Source organism: Branchiostoma belcheri, unplaced genomic scaffold (assembly GCF_001625305.1).
Source record: "Branchiostoma belcheri isolate BF01 breed outbred unplaced genomic scaffold, Haploidv18h27 scaffold2, whole genome shotgun sequence".
In the NCBI taxonomy this organism is placed as follows: Eukaryota; Metazoa; Chordata; class Leptocardii; order Amphioxiformes; family Branchiostomatidae; genus Branchiostoma; species Branchiostoma belcheri.
In genome coordinates this window covers 9,527,731-9,544,784 of record NW_017803490.1, presented here as the reverse complement: position 1 = coordinate 9,544,784, position 17,054 = coordinate 9,527,731, and the positions used below count along the sequence as shown (strand labels likewise).

The window sequence follows — 17,054 nt, the reverse complement described above, 5'->3', positions numbered from 1 at the left end:
CTGTTGAGGCCCAGTGTGAGAGACTGGGATAGGGTTAGGGATGTTTATTGTTGATGTTTAGGTTTAATGTTGATGTTTGTTTCCTGTAGGAGAGAGACTTCCTGCTGTTGAGGCCCAGTGTGAGCGGCTGCGCATGTTGTACAGGGACTGTGCGCGCCCCCCTCCCCCACCCTCTGAGGGGCCAGGCAGACAGGTAACACACAAACAAGCAAACAAATATTCTACCAGGCAGACAGGTAACACACAAACAAACAAATATTCTACCAGGCAGACAGGTAGCACAAACAAGCAAACAAACAAACATTCTACAAGACAGACAGGTAACACAAACTCCACAATAATTCTCTTTGCCCAAGTGTGTGGAAAAACATGATAATCATCAGTTTCCCTTTTAAGACAGTGTTCCTCCACAAGGAAACTTCAAGTCGATTGTAACGGGTATGGCAGATAATAAGATTACTAGCTGGTAGGAGTCTATCAAGATTCTACAAGTAGGTTGTGTGTGGCAGAATGTTGAAATAGGACTACTAAGAACTAGTACATCTCTACACGTATACGTTCTCTAAGCTACGCCATACTACATTCCGAATGAGTACAATTGAGAAGTTGCATTCTTGAAGAGATTCATTTGTCACGAATATAGTTACTAGTCAATTCTTTCATCAGTGACAACTTGGAAGGATAAGGATACTAACCTCCAAATTTTTCGATGGCTATCAGTCCATCGTGTTCACGAATTGGCCTAATCTCGCGAGAGCGCGAGACTAGGCCCGAGAGGCCACTCCGTGACACGATGGACTGATAGCCATCGAAAATTTGGAGGTTAGTATCCTTTATTTAATCCAAGTTGTCACTGATGAAAGAATTGACTAGTAACTGCATACTTGAGTTGTCATTCCTCCTCCCGTCTGCCCAGCCAAAGGAGATCACCTGGTGCACGTCTCGAGTCTTCCCGCCGCCTCGTTCCTGCCTCTTCTCACACGGGTTGTCGGGCGTGGCCTTCCTCGGCGACCCGAGCGCAGGGAGTGGGCTGCCCAGGGGAACGTTTCTGTACGCATCGGCTCCTGTTCCCTCACAGGTAAAACATAAAGTAACATAAACCCCAGCGCTGGCAGTAGACTGCCCAGAGGAACGTTCCGGTAAGCCTCGGCACCTGTTCCCTCTCAGGTACGTAAACATAAACATACTTGGCACCTGTTCCCTCACAGGTAAGTAAACATAAACATAAACATAAACATGAATGGCAGCGCTGGCAGTGGGCTGCCCAGGGGAACCTTCCTGTATTCATCGGCACCTGTTCCCTCACAGGTATGCTTAAGCTATAGCTTTCACATCACAGGTACATTCCAGTTACATTAACTAACCTTCCTGCATGCCTCACAGGTACATGAATTAGTACAAGCAAACCCTCCATCAGTACAGTCTTTACTGTCTCTCTCTCCATATATGTCAGGACAACATGAGTCAAATAAATAGTGAACAAATCAATTTTGTGTACTGGTGATGTTAATGTTGTTCTTTAGGTTCCATCCTTCTACTGGGAGATTGCGGTTTGTTCTTAATGTACTGGACTGGTGATGTTTGTTTGTTTGTTTGTTTGTTTATTGATGATGTTACTTTGTTCTTTAGGCTCCGTCCTTCTACTGGGAGATCGAGGTTTGCTCCTTCGGTGAGACGGACGATGAGAGTGGACCAATCATCTCCTTCGGCTTCGCTCCGACGGCCGAGAAGCGCGACGGCGCCTGGACCAACCCGGTCGGAACTGTCCTCTTCCACAAGTAAGTCTGGAGCGCACAAAGCACCATGGGTAAGGGGGTGAAGTCTGCCATCTCTGACTGCCTTGCTAGTCCTGAAGTGGGATTGATGTAATATTTTACAGTAACGGAAGAGCTTTCCGACCTTTCTGTAGTGGAAAAGCGCCCATCTCAGTATGATACTTGATATTTGTCCCAAATATGCAAATGATATATATATGCAGATTTATGTCTCCCACAGTAATGGCAGAGCTGGGAGCATGTCATTTGTCCCATGTATGCAAATTAACTTACGCAAATTTATGTATATTTCCTCCCCCTTCCACAGTAACGGCAGAGCTGTACACTATAACGGCTCCAGCCTGCTGCAGTGGAAAAGCGCCCGCCTGGACGTCACGCTTTCGGCAGGCGATGTCGCCGGGATCGGCTGGGAACGCGTCGGAGAGGCGCCCTCCGTCCAAGGGGAGCAGGTCAAAGGTCGCGTGTACTTCACGTACAACGGCCAGCGGCTGCCTGCAGTTCTTGACGACGTTTCGGGGGGCATGTGGCCCGTCATCCACATCCAGAAAAAGGTAGGGCAAAACAGCGCCACCTGTCTGATGGCATTGGTGCTGCAGGTGTTCATGTGGCCCGTCATCCACATCCAGAAAAAGGTAGGGCAAACAGTGCCACCTGTCTAATGGCATTGGTGCTGCAGGGGGGCATGTGGCCTGTCATCCACATCCAGAAAAAGGTAGGGCAAACAGTGCCACCTGTCTGATGGCATTGGTGCTGCAGGTGTTCATGTGGCCCGTCATCCACATCCAGGAAAAGGTAGGGCAAAACAGCACCACCTGCCTGATGCCATTGGTGCTGCAGGTGTTTGTCCTGTAGATACAAGGTGCAAAGGTCAGGCAGGTTCCTAAGATTGTGTGGAATTCTGGAGAAAATGTAGAGCATGCCGTGTTACCACTGTTTATTTTGTACACAACAATAATTATTATTGATTCTAGCTAAAGAAATGCACGATGAGTATATGTACATATATGAATTGTCTTGTATGCAACCAAAGAAGTGAACACAAAAGGCCAGGCAGTCTGCAGGTATACGTAATGAACCAGAGTTCCCAAACATGTTTTTTTTTATTTATTCAACAAAAGAAAAGTAACAAAAGAAGTGAACCATCCAACTTGACAACACAAGTCAAATAAAAGTAAAGTAACTCAAATGTACATATGGTACATACAAGTACTAAACATGGTTAAAAACTGTGTGTAGTCAGAGTAGCCTACCTTAGGTAACGATGGTTCTGTATTTCCCAGAACACGCGAATCCGAGCGAACTTCGGGTCCCGCCCGTTTGCGTCTGCGGAGGGTCAGCACCACCGGAACGTGTGTGTGGGGGGGATTCATTATTATATACTAACAGTAGTACTGTATTCCCCCCCAGAACACGCGAATCCGGGCGAACTTTGGCTCTTGCCCGTTTGCGTTTGCGGAAGGGCAGCACCACCGGAACGTGTGTGTGGGGGGATTCATTATTATATACTAACAGTAGTACTGTATTCCCCCCCAGAACACGCGAATCCGAGCGAACTTCGGGTCGCGGCCTTTTGCGTTTGCTGAGGGTCAGCACCACCGGAACGCCGCGGACATGTCGGCCGACACCACCGAGGAGATCAGCGCGACCTTCGGCCTCCTGCCCTTTCACCTGGGCGAGGACAGGTACTGCAGTGTACTACAGTTACAGTTACTACTGTTAACAGTATACTCTGCTCCCGTAGGTACTGCAGTGTACTACAGTTACAGTTACTACTGTTAACAGTATTCTCTGCTCCCGTGAGGTACTGCAGTGTACTACAGTTATAGTTACTACTGTTAACAGTATACTCTGCTCCCGTAGGGTACTGCAGTGTACTACAGTTACAGTTACTACTGTTAACAGTATACTCTGCTCCCGTGAGGTACTGCAGTGTACTAGTTACAGTTACTACTGTTAACAGTATACTCTGCTCCCGTGAGGTACTGCAGTGTACTATACTTACTAACGTTCCTGCGACGTGTTGCACCAATTCTACAAGTTCAGTACAAGTTATTGGGAGGCCAAAAAGCAGTTACTCATCGACAAGCAACTGGATATGATTTTGGAAACGGTCAGACATTTCAGGTAGTGTCCAGGCACTACCTTTCGTCAGTGACTGAGAGACCAGAGGAGAAATACTTATTGTTAAAGATTGCAATATTTTTGAATAGCCAAATTGAATGCATCTCTAATGTAAAATACCGTTTGTTAGTAGTGAATTGTTTTTAAACTTTGTAAATTGGATGTGCTTCAGTGGTCTCACTGCAATGTTTAATCTTAAATCTTGAATCGTGACAGCGACAGCGAGACGGCGGCCGCGGGCGCTTCGGGGGAGGAGGAGACCCCGCCCCAGGGACCCCCCGTCCGCATCGCCATGGCGCCCGAGGCTCAGCCACGTAAGTTCCCATGGTAATGCACTGGTTCCCATAGCAACACACTGGTTCCCATGGTAACACACCTGTTCCCATAGCAACACAATGGTTCCCATAGCAACACACTTGTTCCCACAGCAACATACTTGTTTCTAGAGAAGCACACACTGGTTACCGTGCCATAACTAAAGAATGATGCAACTCGTCCTTAATTTATAGCAATAGACGTTTCATGACAGCAGACAAGTTTTAAAGACAACGTATTGTTTCAAAACACAATCCAAAGAAGCCTACATATTAAGCATTCAGCCGAATGCATCTCGGCTGCCAGTGGGTCCTGGGATTTATTTGTTTATCAACAATAAACCAGTCTATATTGTTTGCACTTGATGCTGGTTAGCTGTTCAATGGCTGTAATGATGAAATAATTGTTATCTTCATTTTATCTCTCCCCAGAGTACAACAGCAGCCTGGCTGTGCAGTACCGACTGCAGCTGAGTTACGACAACTTCCTGACGTCAGGACCTGACATGAGAGCACCGCTTCTTGTACAGGTAAGGAGTGCAAGTTTCCAGCCAGGGTTATACATGTATAGAACATGGTACAGGTGAGGACTCCAAGTTTTCAGCCAAGGTTATATAGAACTCTTGTACAGGTAAGGAGTGCAAGTTTCCAGCCAGGGTTAGAACTCTGGTGCAGCAGGAGGATCACTTTGTGTTGTTTGTGTGTTTGTGAGGTAACCATGGTGATGTTTGTGAGGTAACCATGGTGATGTTTACTGCAGCAGGAGGATGAGAGTGATGATGAAGATGCAGAAGAGGACCTCCAGCAGGAGGACCACTACGCGCTGCTGGTTAAAGCCTGGGAACAGAAAGTTTTCCCCACGATCCGCCGCCGCTTCCGCAACGAGGCCGAGCGCAAGTCTGGCCTGGAGCAGATCAAAGGGGCTCTGCAGCTGGGTGGGTGATGTTTATTTATTTTTGTTTACTTTAGCCAGGGTAGCCCACTCACTCAGTGAAGGGCCCTGGATGCAGAACACATGAAAAACATACAAATGATACAAGAAATAAAATGGCCAAACGTACAGAAAGTAATTGCAGGACAAAACAAACATACCTAGTATGAATCTACAAACTTTAAGGACAAATACTAAACATAAATAAATTTAAGCCATTATGCATACTCATAGTCCATATTCTGGTCCGTTGGTATGTTCCGGTCACAACAACTTTAAGTGACTTCTTCTGTCATGTTTGAATTGCATTGATGACTGTTGAATCTGCATGGGAAGATGCTACGGCATTGTGAACTTTGATTCCCTGCGACTCTGGGAGGGCTGTTTGTGGTTGTCCGTGTTGTATGTTGCAGGGTTAGGGTTAGTGTTAAGGTTAGTGTGGCTGTGTTGTTTGTGTCTGTGTTTTGTGTGCTGTATGTGTTTATGACTGTTTATGTTGTATGTTGCAGGGTTAGGGTTAGGGTTAGGGTTAGTGTGATTGTTTATATCGTGTGTTGCAGGTATGGTGGACATCGCCCGACAAACTGTGGAGTTTCTGTGACTGTTTGTGCTGTGTGTGTTGCAGGGTTAGGGTTAGTGTGATTGTTTATATCGTGTGTTGCAGGTATGGTGGACATCGCCCGACAGACTGTTGAGTTTTTGTACGAGGAAAATGGAGGGATGCCCCGAGACCTGCACCTTCCCACTATAGAGGACATCCGGGCGGAAGCAAGTAAGTCGCTTTTGACAAAATATTTATACATAAACACAACAAAAGGTCAGCTATGCTGGGGAGCTTTCGAGACGTACTCTGTCTCTTCATCAACCCGATTCAGATCTCGTCTTCTCTAGCAAATTTGAACTGTAATTTCCAACATAAACTTATCCAAACTGTTGAACTCTTGTTGTTTTTGGCAAGGAATGGGCAATCTACTGCACTCAATCTGTAGCATTTGCAATTATGCTTGGTTATTATACATCAAGTCCCACACAAGAATCCCACCAGTCCTGAAGAAAACCTGTCAAATATGTTTTTGTTTCAGAATGTCTCTTACAAAGTTTACAGACATGGAGCTTGAAGCTAATTCGGTTGAGTACATTTTTATGATCTCTGACTGAGTGCGAAAGTCCGTGACATTTTCTGCTCTTTCTTATGTTTCCCTTCGCAGTGAAGTTCACGATCGAGCGGGTTCGGAAGGGCATGACGGTGGTAATCCGACACCCACAGACGGCCGGCGTGCTGACCACGGGAAGTACCGTGCTTCCGAAGTTCGCTGTACGCGGGATGCTGAAGACATTTGGATCAACAGGAGTGGTCCTCGATGTGGACTCGGTGAGTTCTCTTGATTTCTGTAGTTTATTGGTTAACACAATAGTGTGTCCCGAGTATGCAAATAAGATATGCAGATTTATGCAAATGACTGACCATGGGAAGTACCGTGCTGCCGAAGTTTGCCGTACGCGGAATGCCGAGGACTTTCGGCTCTACTGGGGTTGTGCTCGATGTGGACTCTGTGAGTTATTCTGTGGATTGGTGCATGTGCAATGGTCCGTCCCGAATATGCAAATTAGATGATATTATGCAGATTTATGTACAGTGCTGCCCAAGTTTGCTGTTCGCGGGATGGTGAAGACTTTCTTCAGCATCCCGTTGTGCTTGATGTGGACTCTGTGAGTTATTCTGTTGATTGGTGTGCTACTTGACTTGAATGTGCAATAGTCGGTCCCGAGTATGCAAATTAGATGATAGTATGCAAATTAGATTATGCATATTTATGTAGATTCTGTAATGTTTCCCTGCAGCATAACGAGCCCGTGCAAGTTGAGATATACCTGCGGAGCGGTCCAGGTACTTTACTGGTACAATAACCCGTCCTGAGTATGCAAATTGGATTCTGCATATTTACATATCTGTGATGTTTCCCTGCAGCATAACGAGCTTGTGCAAGTTGAGACCTACCTGCGCAGTGAGGGGGTCCTGGTGAGATACTGGTACCCGATCGACATGCTGGAAAGGCCCCCACAGGGCACCAGAAAGGCGTCCATCACAGGAGTGGCCAACATGGACACCTCCAACATACAGATCCACAGGTCAGGCACCTAACTGCACTGCACAAGACACCTTTGTGTACAATACTTCTCTGCAATTCTGGCAATACAGGTTTTGGTGAAATTCTGATTTTACCAGTTTTACTTTATCAGTAACTTTTGCTCAAAATTTAATGTCCTGTGCTGTTCAATATTTCTGGCTCACAGACAACTGCTGCAGTGTGAGTCGTCGCTGGTGCACTACTACTGTCGCACAGCCCTGCTGTCTCTGCTGTCCCACTGTAATAACCTTGTACTGTTCCCCCCAGACAACTGCTGCAGTGTGAGTCGTCGCTGGTGCACTACTACTGTTGCACAGCGCTGCTGTCCCTGCTGTCCCACAGTAATAACCTTGTACTGTCCCCCCCAGACAACTGCTGCAGTGTGAGTCGTCGCTGGTGCACTACTACTGTCGCACAGCGCTGCTGTCCCTGCTGTCCCACTGCCGGCCACACATCCTGGACCGCTGTCCCGTCCCGTCCATGGTGGAGACCTTCAGCTCGCTGTCCCGCGACATTGACCCCGACTACATGCAGCTGCTGTCCAACCAGCTGCTGTCCTGCCCGGCGCCGAACGGCAGCGTGGTTACCTTGTCGCTGGAGGACTCGGTCAGCCCGCAGCGCTGCCTGGTCACGCACGGCTGCGCCGCCTCCACCGTGTTCCACAGCCGCGACCACCCGCTGCGCGAGGAGCTGCGCAATGCCATCGTCATGGCAGCGTGTCACGGGGAGGACACGCTCATCGACCTGTCCGACCAGCTGTGCGCCTGTCTGCAGGTGGGTCAGGGTTAGAGATCAGGGATAGTGCCAACATTTCTTGGTTCTTACAATGCCATTCTAACGAGCTACACACCAGCAGTCTGTGCAGTGCAGCTGAAGATAATGCTGTTACAGTAACTGTACTATTCTCCCTTGCAGACTGCGCCGGAGCTGTTTGCGTACGAAGAGTTCCCGGTAACGGAGACGAAGGTGAACACGGACGCGTACTTTCCCGGCGCCGCCTTCCTCGTCGTGTCCTGCAGAACCGACCCTGACGTGCCCAGGAAGGAGTAAGGACACTGTTTTCCCTTTTCTGTCATCTGTGTTCACTTGGTAGATACATTAATGTACATGTTTAGAGTTAAAACTTCAGTCTGATCTGATCGTACACAAAGAAGTTCTCTCACCTAAAACTTTCGATCAGTACTGCCCTGTACAAGTCCCCCTGGGCACCAGCTGGAGTATTTAGTGTTAACAGTAATTAGTGTTAATAGTGTTAACAGTAGTTATTGTTAATGTTTCAGCACTGCCCTGTACAAGTCCCCGTGGGCCCGGCTGTTCTGCTACGGCATCGGCCACCAGCTGGAGTACTAGTGTTAACAGTAATTAGTGTTAACAGTAACTATTGTTAACTGTGCTCTCTCCCCAGTACTGCTCTGTACAAGTCCCCGTGGGCCCGGCTGTTCTGCTACGGCATCGGCCACCAGCTGCGGAAGAACGGCCATGTTGCGCTCCAGGAGGTGACGTGCTACCCTCGTGACGCGGCAATCGCGGGAACCGGTGGCCTGACGCCCCCGCCGCTCGCTGACCAGTACCCGCCGGCTGTCCTGCCGTGCGACCGCGTGCACGTTCGCGTGGGCGTGTCCCCCCCGCCCGGTTACGTGGTGACGATCCACGCCGTTCCGCCTGAGTTCGCGCTCGCCATATCCTTCATAGAGGAGCTGATCAGCGTGAAGCACCAGGTTTGCTGTTTGATGTTTTAGTGAAAAATATATTAGATATTATAATAATAATAGACAAATCATTCTAGTACACACACACACTTAAATGTCCGGTTTANCGTAGTAGTAGTTAGTAGTAGTAGTCAGTAGTAGTAGTTACTGTTACAGTAGTAGTTACTGTTACCTGTTACAGGAGACAGTCTGAATCCCTCCTGCTATAAAATTGCAACATGATGTAACCCAACACCAGTTTCCTGGGCTGTAGTAGAAGTAGTAGAAGTAGAAGTAGAATGGTTAAATAATATTCATTTCTCTAAATTTACAGCCCAGGAAACTGGTGTTGGGTTACATCATGTTGCAATTTTATAGCAGGAGGGATTCAGACTGTCTCCTGTCACCATATAAGGAATGTGTCTGAGTAAGACTTAACGTTACCTTTTTAGTGTTATTCATGAGTGTCCTGTGGTTGTGTTTGCTCTCTAACAGGTAGATAGTAAGGACGTTCGGATGGAGGAACAAGCAGCCAGCTCATACGACATCCCAGCCGGCGCGTTGATGTTTATTGTTGTTGTTGTTGTTGTTGACAGGTGGACAGTAAGGATGGGAGGATGGAGGAGCAAGCGGCAAGTTCATACGACATCCCAGCCGGTGCGTTTGTGCATCTGGTGGAGCTGCTGGGCGGATACGTCTGGAAGTCTGACGTCCCGGCAGCACTGAAGGAGGTAGGTACAATGTCTGCGAATAGTTTCTTCAGTCACTGAGTAAAGAGACTCTTTTTACACAACCGAGAGGTTTATTGAGTCAATGTTTCTCTTTCACCTTCCTCAGGGCAATTCTGACTGGTTTAAAATGCACTGCAGCACAGGTGTCGCTGCTATAGATGAATTCCCAAACGTACAATATCAGTAAATGTGTGGTATATACAGTTTATTGTTCTCTGTCCCCCCCCCAGGTGATGTTCCACCTGCTAGCAGAGCTCCTGCGAGCATCTCAGCCACGTAAGGAGGACGGCGACGTGTGTTTACTCACCCTCAGCCCGTCCCTCGCGCTGCTGACACACGTCAGTCTCCAGGCCGAGCTGCGGAAGCTGTACGACCACGAGAACAAGCGGCGCACGCGGTCCGACGTCATCGGCAGCGGAGAGTACTCCCGCTTCTCCTCGTACTTCCACGCACTCATGGAGGTGGGTTGGTTTGCACATAATAAGCAAAATACATAATCAAATAAGTAAAACACGTTACGATGCTACACATTTTTCTCTTTTAAATAACTTAATGTACTTATTGATGTATTGTATATATGTTTTTAATATTTACATGTACTCTACCCTCTCCTGAAAGAATAGCTGTCACCCACAATAAACAAAATAAAATAACAAAAAATGGACCAATATGCTGGGGAGGCCTGTAACCATAATTTATAAGTTAGTAGTTTTTTGCAGGCTTTCCTCAAACGAAATAGTAAATATAATATTAATACACAAGTGTGTGATACTAAGTATTTGCACATATTACTAGTATATACAAATTACATATGACAAAAAATGGACAAATATGCTTGGGAGGTCTGTAACCCTTGTTAGTAGTTGTTCATGGGCCTTCCCCAAATGAAATTAGTAGTAAGTAATATAATTATAATTTATTAATATACAAATGTGTGATTTCAGGTGGCGCTGGCCGTGGCAGAGGTCACGTCTCCTGTCGGAACCACCGTTCCCGTAACCACGGCGACGGCCGTTACCTCGGCAACCCCCGCCCCCAGCGGAGCGCCGTACCCGTACCCCTCGGCGTCCCCGCCCAGTCCCATGCTCGGCGCCAAACGGAGAAAATCCGTGCGAGACGGGAGCGGGACCGGGGAGCGATGGGCGGGAAGCACAAGCCGCAGCTCCACCCCGAGTCAGAAGGGGGCGTTTCTATGGGCAGCAAGCCGGAGGAGATGCTGTGGTTCCACCGGGCCGTCACCATGTCTCTCATCCTGAGGTATGTTTGTTCCACCAGGGTTCATATGATCATGAAAGTTCATCTGTGTTGTTAGTTACATGTTTAAAGTTAAAACTTTTGGTCCAACACGAAAAATTCTCTCACCTAGAGCTTTCGACCAGTCACTCTGGTCTTCCTCAGTAGACTGACCCAGTGAAGCTTGTCACATGGCTTCTTTGAAGTGTTCATATGAGTTCACCGAATCATTGGAACAGGGTCGTGTTCTATTTGGGTCATTGGCACGGAACACATCTTCCTTATATGGGAGTCACCCGAGGTCATTGGAACATAAGTTATTTTGGGATTTTTTGGAACAAGGTCGTGTTCTATTTGGGTCACCTGAGGTCAATTGCGGGTGATTATTGGAGTGTTTAATTAATGGATTGCTTTGAATAAATAACAGTTTCGACTCTATTATGTGAGTCAGACATTACTGCATGAGCCATGTGGAATGAAGCCTTCTAATTGGTAAACGTCACCTGGCCATATGATAATATTAAGCATTAAACTAGAAAGGTAACATTTTCAAAGCAAATACATAATGTTTACCTTCACATATTGTCTGCCTTGTTAATTCTTAAACTTATATTTATAACACATTCATATGGTCAGACAGGAGTCTAAATCCCTCCTGCTATAAAATTGTAACATGATGTAACCCAATGATGTTACCATGGTGACAGATGTCAACAAATCAGGTCATTGGCCAGGTCAGAGGTTAGTGTTTGGAGAAGAAGAAGAGGAAGAGGAAACTGAGCAAAAACAATATGTTTTCCTTTGTAACAATATAATTACATTTTCCAGGTACCTGGCCTTCCGGGACCCGCAGGGAGAGGTTGTAACAAACGACGCTGTAGCGGACGCATGCCAGACGCTGACCGTCCCCACCGCCCACTCCCGCCTGCTGGTGCTGTCGGGGATTCCCATGCACCTGGAGCAGGGGGCGGTCAGGGACGCCATCAGGAAGGTGTGGGACATTTATTCATTTATTTAATATTAATATTCAAAATCATGACACAACAATACAAGGTGTGCATTAGTCAGCCAGTATGCTGATACTATAGTGATAGCGTGCACACCAAAATTACACTTACTACATATTAGATAGATGTAATTAAGGCATATACAATAATAACACTATCCTGACCAGTAAATCACGTCTTGTATTTTTATAGTAATTTTTTGGGCAGCAATTCTACATTTGGCTCAGCTGGAAAAGGCAAAGAATCTTTTAGATTTAACAAGGAATGTGTGTAAGTAAGAAAATGATCATGTGTAACAGGTAGTGTGATACTTATGTTTCAGGCCTGTAACATGTACGGCGGGCTGTTCAGGGACGAGGTGTTCGTGCCCCTGCAGGAGAAGGAAGACCTGCCCGTGCCGCCGGGGGAAGTGTTGTCACCGTCGGCCGCGCCTGTAGAGCAGACAGCAGAAGGGCAGGCGGCAGAACCGGAGGATGTGGGGGAGGTATTTTTTTATTTATTTATTAATTTTAATATGTTTGTTTTCTATAGCCAGGGTAGCCCACTCAGTGATTAAACAGCTGCTTCTCAACTGGGGCCCTGGACACAGAATAAATATTTGGAAACATAGAATACACAATGTAATGCACAAGAAACAAAACAGTAAAGGCAAAATGTACAAAAACTACTTACAGGGCAAATAAACATGTACAAATCTACGAACTCTGAGGACAAAATTAATAGACACACAAAGCCATTACCCAGTCTTATAGCCATTCCAGTCTTTTTGTCATTAGGTAGAAGCAGGCTGCGAGTGTTGCTATAAATTGACTTCTGCTTCATTCATGACCTGTACTTAGCTTATAAGAGCATAAATGTGCAATAAAGAGTAAGGTCTTTTATTCATTATCCGTACTCATCGCCATTCTGGTCTGTTTGTCATCAGGTAGAAGCCGGGCTGGAGGAGGCTGCCAGTGTCGGAGGCCAGGTTGCCATGGGCGATGAGGCCAGCACAGCCGCCGACCTTGAGACACAGCAGCTGCTGGCCAGCACGTTGGACAGCGCCCCCCTCCCGGCCCCCCTGGCCTCCCCGGAGCAGGACAGCCCCTCGGCAGACCTCCCCCCTGACGGGCCGCCCCCCTCCCCGCTCGCACCCCCCTGCATCAAGGGCTACGCCGTGGTGGAGATACGCTCCAAGAGCAAAATGGACGACGTGCGATCCGCCCTGCTGTCCAGCAAAGCCATCGTGGGCGTGGTGACCTACGACACGGAGGAACTGATTGACGTGACAACGGACGACATGCTGTCAGTCAGCCCTGTCAACCTTAACCTGCTGTCTGACCCTCAGGGCAGTCCTGCACTCGGGGACTATCTCAGGCACAAGGTAGGCTGTCTGTCTGTCTGTCTGTCTGTCTGTCAATCTTAACCTGCTGTCCGACCCTCAGGGCAGCCCTGCACTCGGGGACTATCTCAGGCACAAGGTAGGCTGTCTGTCTGTCTGTCTGTCTGTCTGTCAACCTTAACCTGCTGTCTGACCCTCAGGGCAGCCCTGCACTCGGGGACTATCTCAGGCACAAGGTACTGTAGGAACCCATAGTTGCCTGCTTTATGTGAGGAAACTCAGGACGTGCTGACAGAAATCTTCCACTCCTGCGTTGCCTCCGAGCACGCCTTCAGTTACTAGTTTGTAACTGAGAGAGTTTGACACTGTTAACTCCCATGTTCTCATTCTACCCTCTGTAGATCCTGTCAAAGTCATCAGCCAGCGGTCTGACCCAGAAAGCCCAAGACGTCTTGACAGAAATCTTCCACAGCTGCGTCGTCTCGGAGCACGCCTTCAGTCTGGAGTCTCCCGAACTGGAGCAGCACGAGCTGGTGCATCTTGGGAAGGACCAGATCTCCCTGCAGACTCCCATGAACCACCTGCACGCCTTCTTCTCCAACATCAAGGGGCCGAAAAAATCATTCATGGAGCAAGTGTCACAGGTGAGAATCAGGTGTCAAAAGTTTCACAGGTGAGAATCAACTTTCTCAGGCTGGTTCTGAGTAGTACTAGTACTACACTGTAGTACTAGTACTAGTACTACACAACCAGGTCTGTTTAATGCCAACTGAAGGATCTCCACAGCTTATAATTGGATGAGATTTCAAAAGTTCTAAACCTTTTGTACAGTTACTGCATCATACAGGGCCCAACAGTGGTAAACACAACAAGTTGGAAATGAACTGAATTGAATTATTGTGTGCCACGTTATTCAATTTACTCCGTACCCATCTGTTGTCACTAGGTGTTGAGAAGATACGGGGTGCCGAAGCCGAAGTTGAAGGAGTCGGAGAAACCGTGGAAGGGACCGAAGCTGGGAAACGGGAAACCGTCGGGCAAGAAGCTGGCGCAGAAGCCCAGCAAGGAGAAACTGGCTCTGGCGGAGGTCACCGGGGCAAAGGCGGTCGTGCAGAAGTGAGCAGACTATCTCATGTAGTTTTAAAAAAGTTGTGTTTCCTGTTTCCCGACCAACCCTAGAAAAAACTGATGACCCCAGCCTTTTTTTTGAGTGGATCCCTGCAAGGGACATAAATTTTTCGAGCTGAATACACAATTGGCTGAAGACACAGTCAGGGCTACCCAACTAGCTCTTGGTTATCATAAGGAGTCTTTAATTTCTAACATTCAGCTCATATGTTTTATGTTAACATCAGATGCAAGCTTTCGTGCAAACTCCTAACAGGCTAGTTGTAAATAAAGACTTAAATAAAGTTTGTAATATCATGAAATTAAAACAAAAAAAAACACAAGAGCTTAGCTGTAGGATTTAGGATGCTTTGATGGTTTTCTTATTTCATGTTTTTCTCTTCCAGACAAGTCTGATTTGGGATGATATTAACATGGTTTTTTTTAGATGGTTAACTTTGATGGTTTTCTATTTCAGAAAAAGTTTGATTCAGGATGACTTAATAATTTGCTCCTTTCTGTTTTAGACAAAGTCTGATTTGGGACAATAATTAGTCATGTTTTTTCTTCCCTCCTGTTCCAGACCGAGCCCTGGTGAGAAGAAATAAAAAAAAAGACACAAGCGCTTAGCTGCTGGATTTGGGATGGCTTGATGGTTTTCTTCTTCCAGACAAAGTCTGAGTTAGGATGATAACATGTTTTTTCTCCCCTCCTGTTCCAGACCTAGCCCCGGTGAGAAGAAAGGCAAGTCGAAGCCTCAGGAGAAGCCAGGGAAGCCGGGGAAGGACCAGTCGGAGGACGGAGCGAAGAGGGAGACACCAGAAGACAAGTACCTGACTCTGGAGGGCTTCCTGCTGTTCGTGGCAGACAAGACGAAACAAGATGCTCGATCCGTGTGGAAGGCAATCCTGGCCTGCGGATACGACCTGCACTTCGACAGGTGAAAAGATAACAGTTAAACTTTATGTGACCAACACAAAGTTGGAAAATTTGTGTTGGTCAACACAAAGTTGGAAAATCGAAAATTTCTGAGATGTGCGTGTGTGGACACGGCCCATGCTGTACAGACCAGTAAACAGTGGACCCTGCAGATGGACTGTGCCTAACCCTAACCCTAACCCTAACCCTACTGTTCTGCCCCCCAGATGTGCCTGTGTAGACACGGCCCATGCTGTACAGACCAGTAAACAGTGGACCCTGCAGATGGACTGTGCCTAACCCTAACCCTAACCCTACTGTTCTGCCCCCCAGATGTGCGTGTGTGGACACGGCCCATGCCGTACAGACCAGTAAACAGTGGACCCTGCAGATGGACTGTGCCTAACCCTAACCCTACTGTTCTGCCCCCCAGATGTGCATGTGTGGACACGGCCCATGCTGTACAGACCAGTAAACAGTGGACCCTGCAGATGGACTGTGCCTAACCTAACCCTAACCCTACTGTTCTGCCCCCCAGATGTGCGTGTGTGGACACGGCCCATGCTGTACAGACCAGTAAACAGTGGACCCTGCAGATGGACTGTGCGCTTGTGGAGTACGTCGACTCTCTGTGCCGGCACTTGGCGATCAGCGCGGCGCGGCTCCACCCACACGAATTGTACCTGCGGGAGGCTGAACTCGCCAGTCCGGCATTTGCTTGTTTGCAAGGTAGGTTGTTTGTTTGTTTGTTTGTTTTATCCATCCACATGAGCTATACCTGCATTAGGCATGTGCTCCATAAGAACCCACCACACATATGGAAAAGAGTCTATCCTAGAGAGACATACAATCATGTACCTCTTTGATCAAGCAAACTGGGTGTTGCATTAAGCTGTTTAATTTGAGATAAAACACCCTTTACGTCTGTTGAATAACACGTTTGGTTACTAATAGTTGAAGTTGAGACACCCTTTAAGCTTGGCTACTAGAAGTAAACTTTAAGACACGCTTGACATCTGTTTCTTTAAGTTTGTTTACTAGGACTGAACTTAAAGACACCCTCGATGTGTGTTCCTTTCAGGAGTCCCGGTGGAGAGTCTCAGACTGAGATTTGCCCTTCTACTGTCCTTGAACAACACCTTGGAGACGTTCTTCCTACCACTGGTTGACCTCCGACCCTGCAGGACGTACCCCAACAGCACGGCGGCGCTGCTGTCACACGCCAGGAGACTCATGTTCTACGACACTAAGGTCGGGCGGGTTGCTTGTTTGTTTGTTTGTTTGTTAGAGCCATTATCTGTAAAACAGTCTTCTAGCTCCTTTTCATTATACAGGCAAGGACATTATGTACTACACATTAGTAGGGATAAACTAACCTACATTCACAGAAACAAAAGAAATAAGTATAGGCCTAAACTTGCCTACATTCACTAAACTTGCCTACATTCACTGAAATAAAACCCTACATAACTGTTGCCTTAGTCGGTTTTGGTGCAAGGTACATGTACATGTATGTTAGTGGTTGTTGTAATATCATCAGGTATCGTTTGTCGTGTTACCCATCTCGGGTGTGCAACTTCATGTTTTGTTGTCTACAAGCTTGTTGATGTTTGTTTGTTTATTCTGCAGGTTGTTGTGATGAACAGCATCCTGAACGCCACGGCGCAGCGAAACCCGAGCCAGGCCGCGCCCGAGATCACGCTCGACCCACTCGAGATCGTCGGAGGTCAGGAGAATCCTTTTCATTCGTCCATTGGATTCTGTCATTTGGATGTGGGA

The 17,054-nt window shown here is 47.3% G+C and overlaps 1 protein-coding gene across 1 annotated transcript in view; it reads left to right on the top strand.

Annotated features, from left to right (window-relative positions):
• Nucleotides 1–17,054, top strand: part of LOC109468536 (probable E3 ubiquitin-protein ligase HECTD4) — a 56,130-nt gene that overhangs the window by 31,286 nt on the left and 7,790 nt on the right. Inside the window, 27 exon segments of the mRNA XM_019766778.1 lie at nucleotides 90–193; nucleotides 917–1,078; nucleotides 1,630–1,778; nucleotides 2,083–2,326; nucleotides 3,309–3,457; nucleotides 4,113–4,210; nucleotides 4,643–4,740; nucleotides 4,971–5,145; nucleotides 5,806–5,913; nucleotides 6,350–6,513; nucleotides 7,111–7,271; nucleotides 7,639–8,044; nucleotides 8,186–8,316; nucleotides 8,676–8,988; nucleotides 9,555–9,689; nucleotides 9,920–10,150; nucleotides 10,634–10,829; nucleotides 10,832–10,946; nucleotides 11,751–11,913; nucleotides 12,252–12,413; nucleotides 12,855–13,292; nucleotides 13,652–13,894; nucleotides 14,197–14,366; nucleotides 15,079–15,297; nucleotides 15,814–16,004; nucleotides 16,357–16,526; nucleotides 16,905–17,001. Coding sequence (XP_019622337.1) covers nucleotides 90–193; nucleotides 917–1,078; nucleotides 1,630–1,778; nucleotides 2,083–2,326; nucleotides 3,309–3,457; nucleotides 4,113–4,210; nucleotides 4,643–4,740; nucleotides 4,971–5,145; nucleotides 5,806–5,913; nucleotides 6,350–6,513; nucleotides 7,111–7,271; nucleotides 7,639–8,044; nucleotides 8,186–8,316; nucleotides 8,676–8,988; nucleotides 9,555–9,689; nucleotides 9,920–10,150; nucleotides 10,634–10,829; nucleotides 10,832–10,946; nucleotides 11,751–11,913; nucleotides 12,252–12,413; nucleotides 12,855–13,292; nucleotides 13,652–13,894; nucleotides 14,197–14,366; nucleotides 15,079–15,297; nucleotides 15,814–16,004; nucleotides 16,357–16,526; nucleotides 16,905–17,001 — 4,992 coding nt within the window.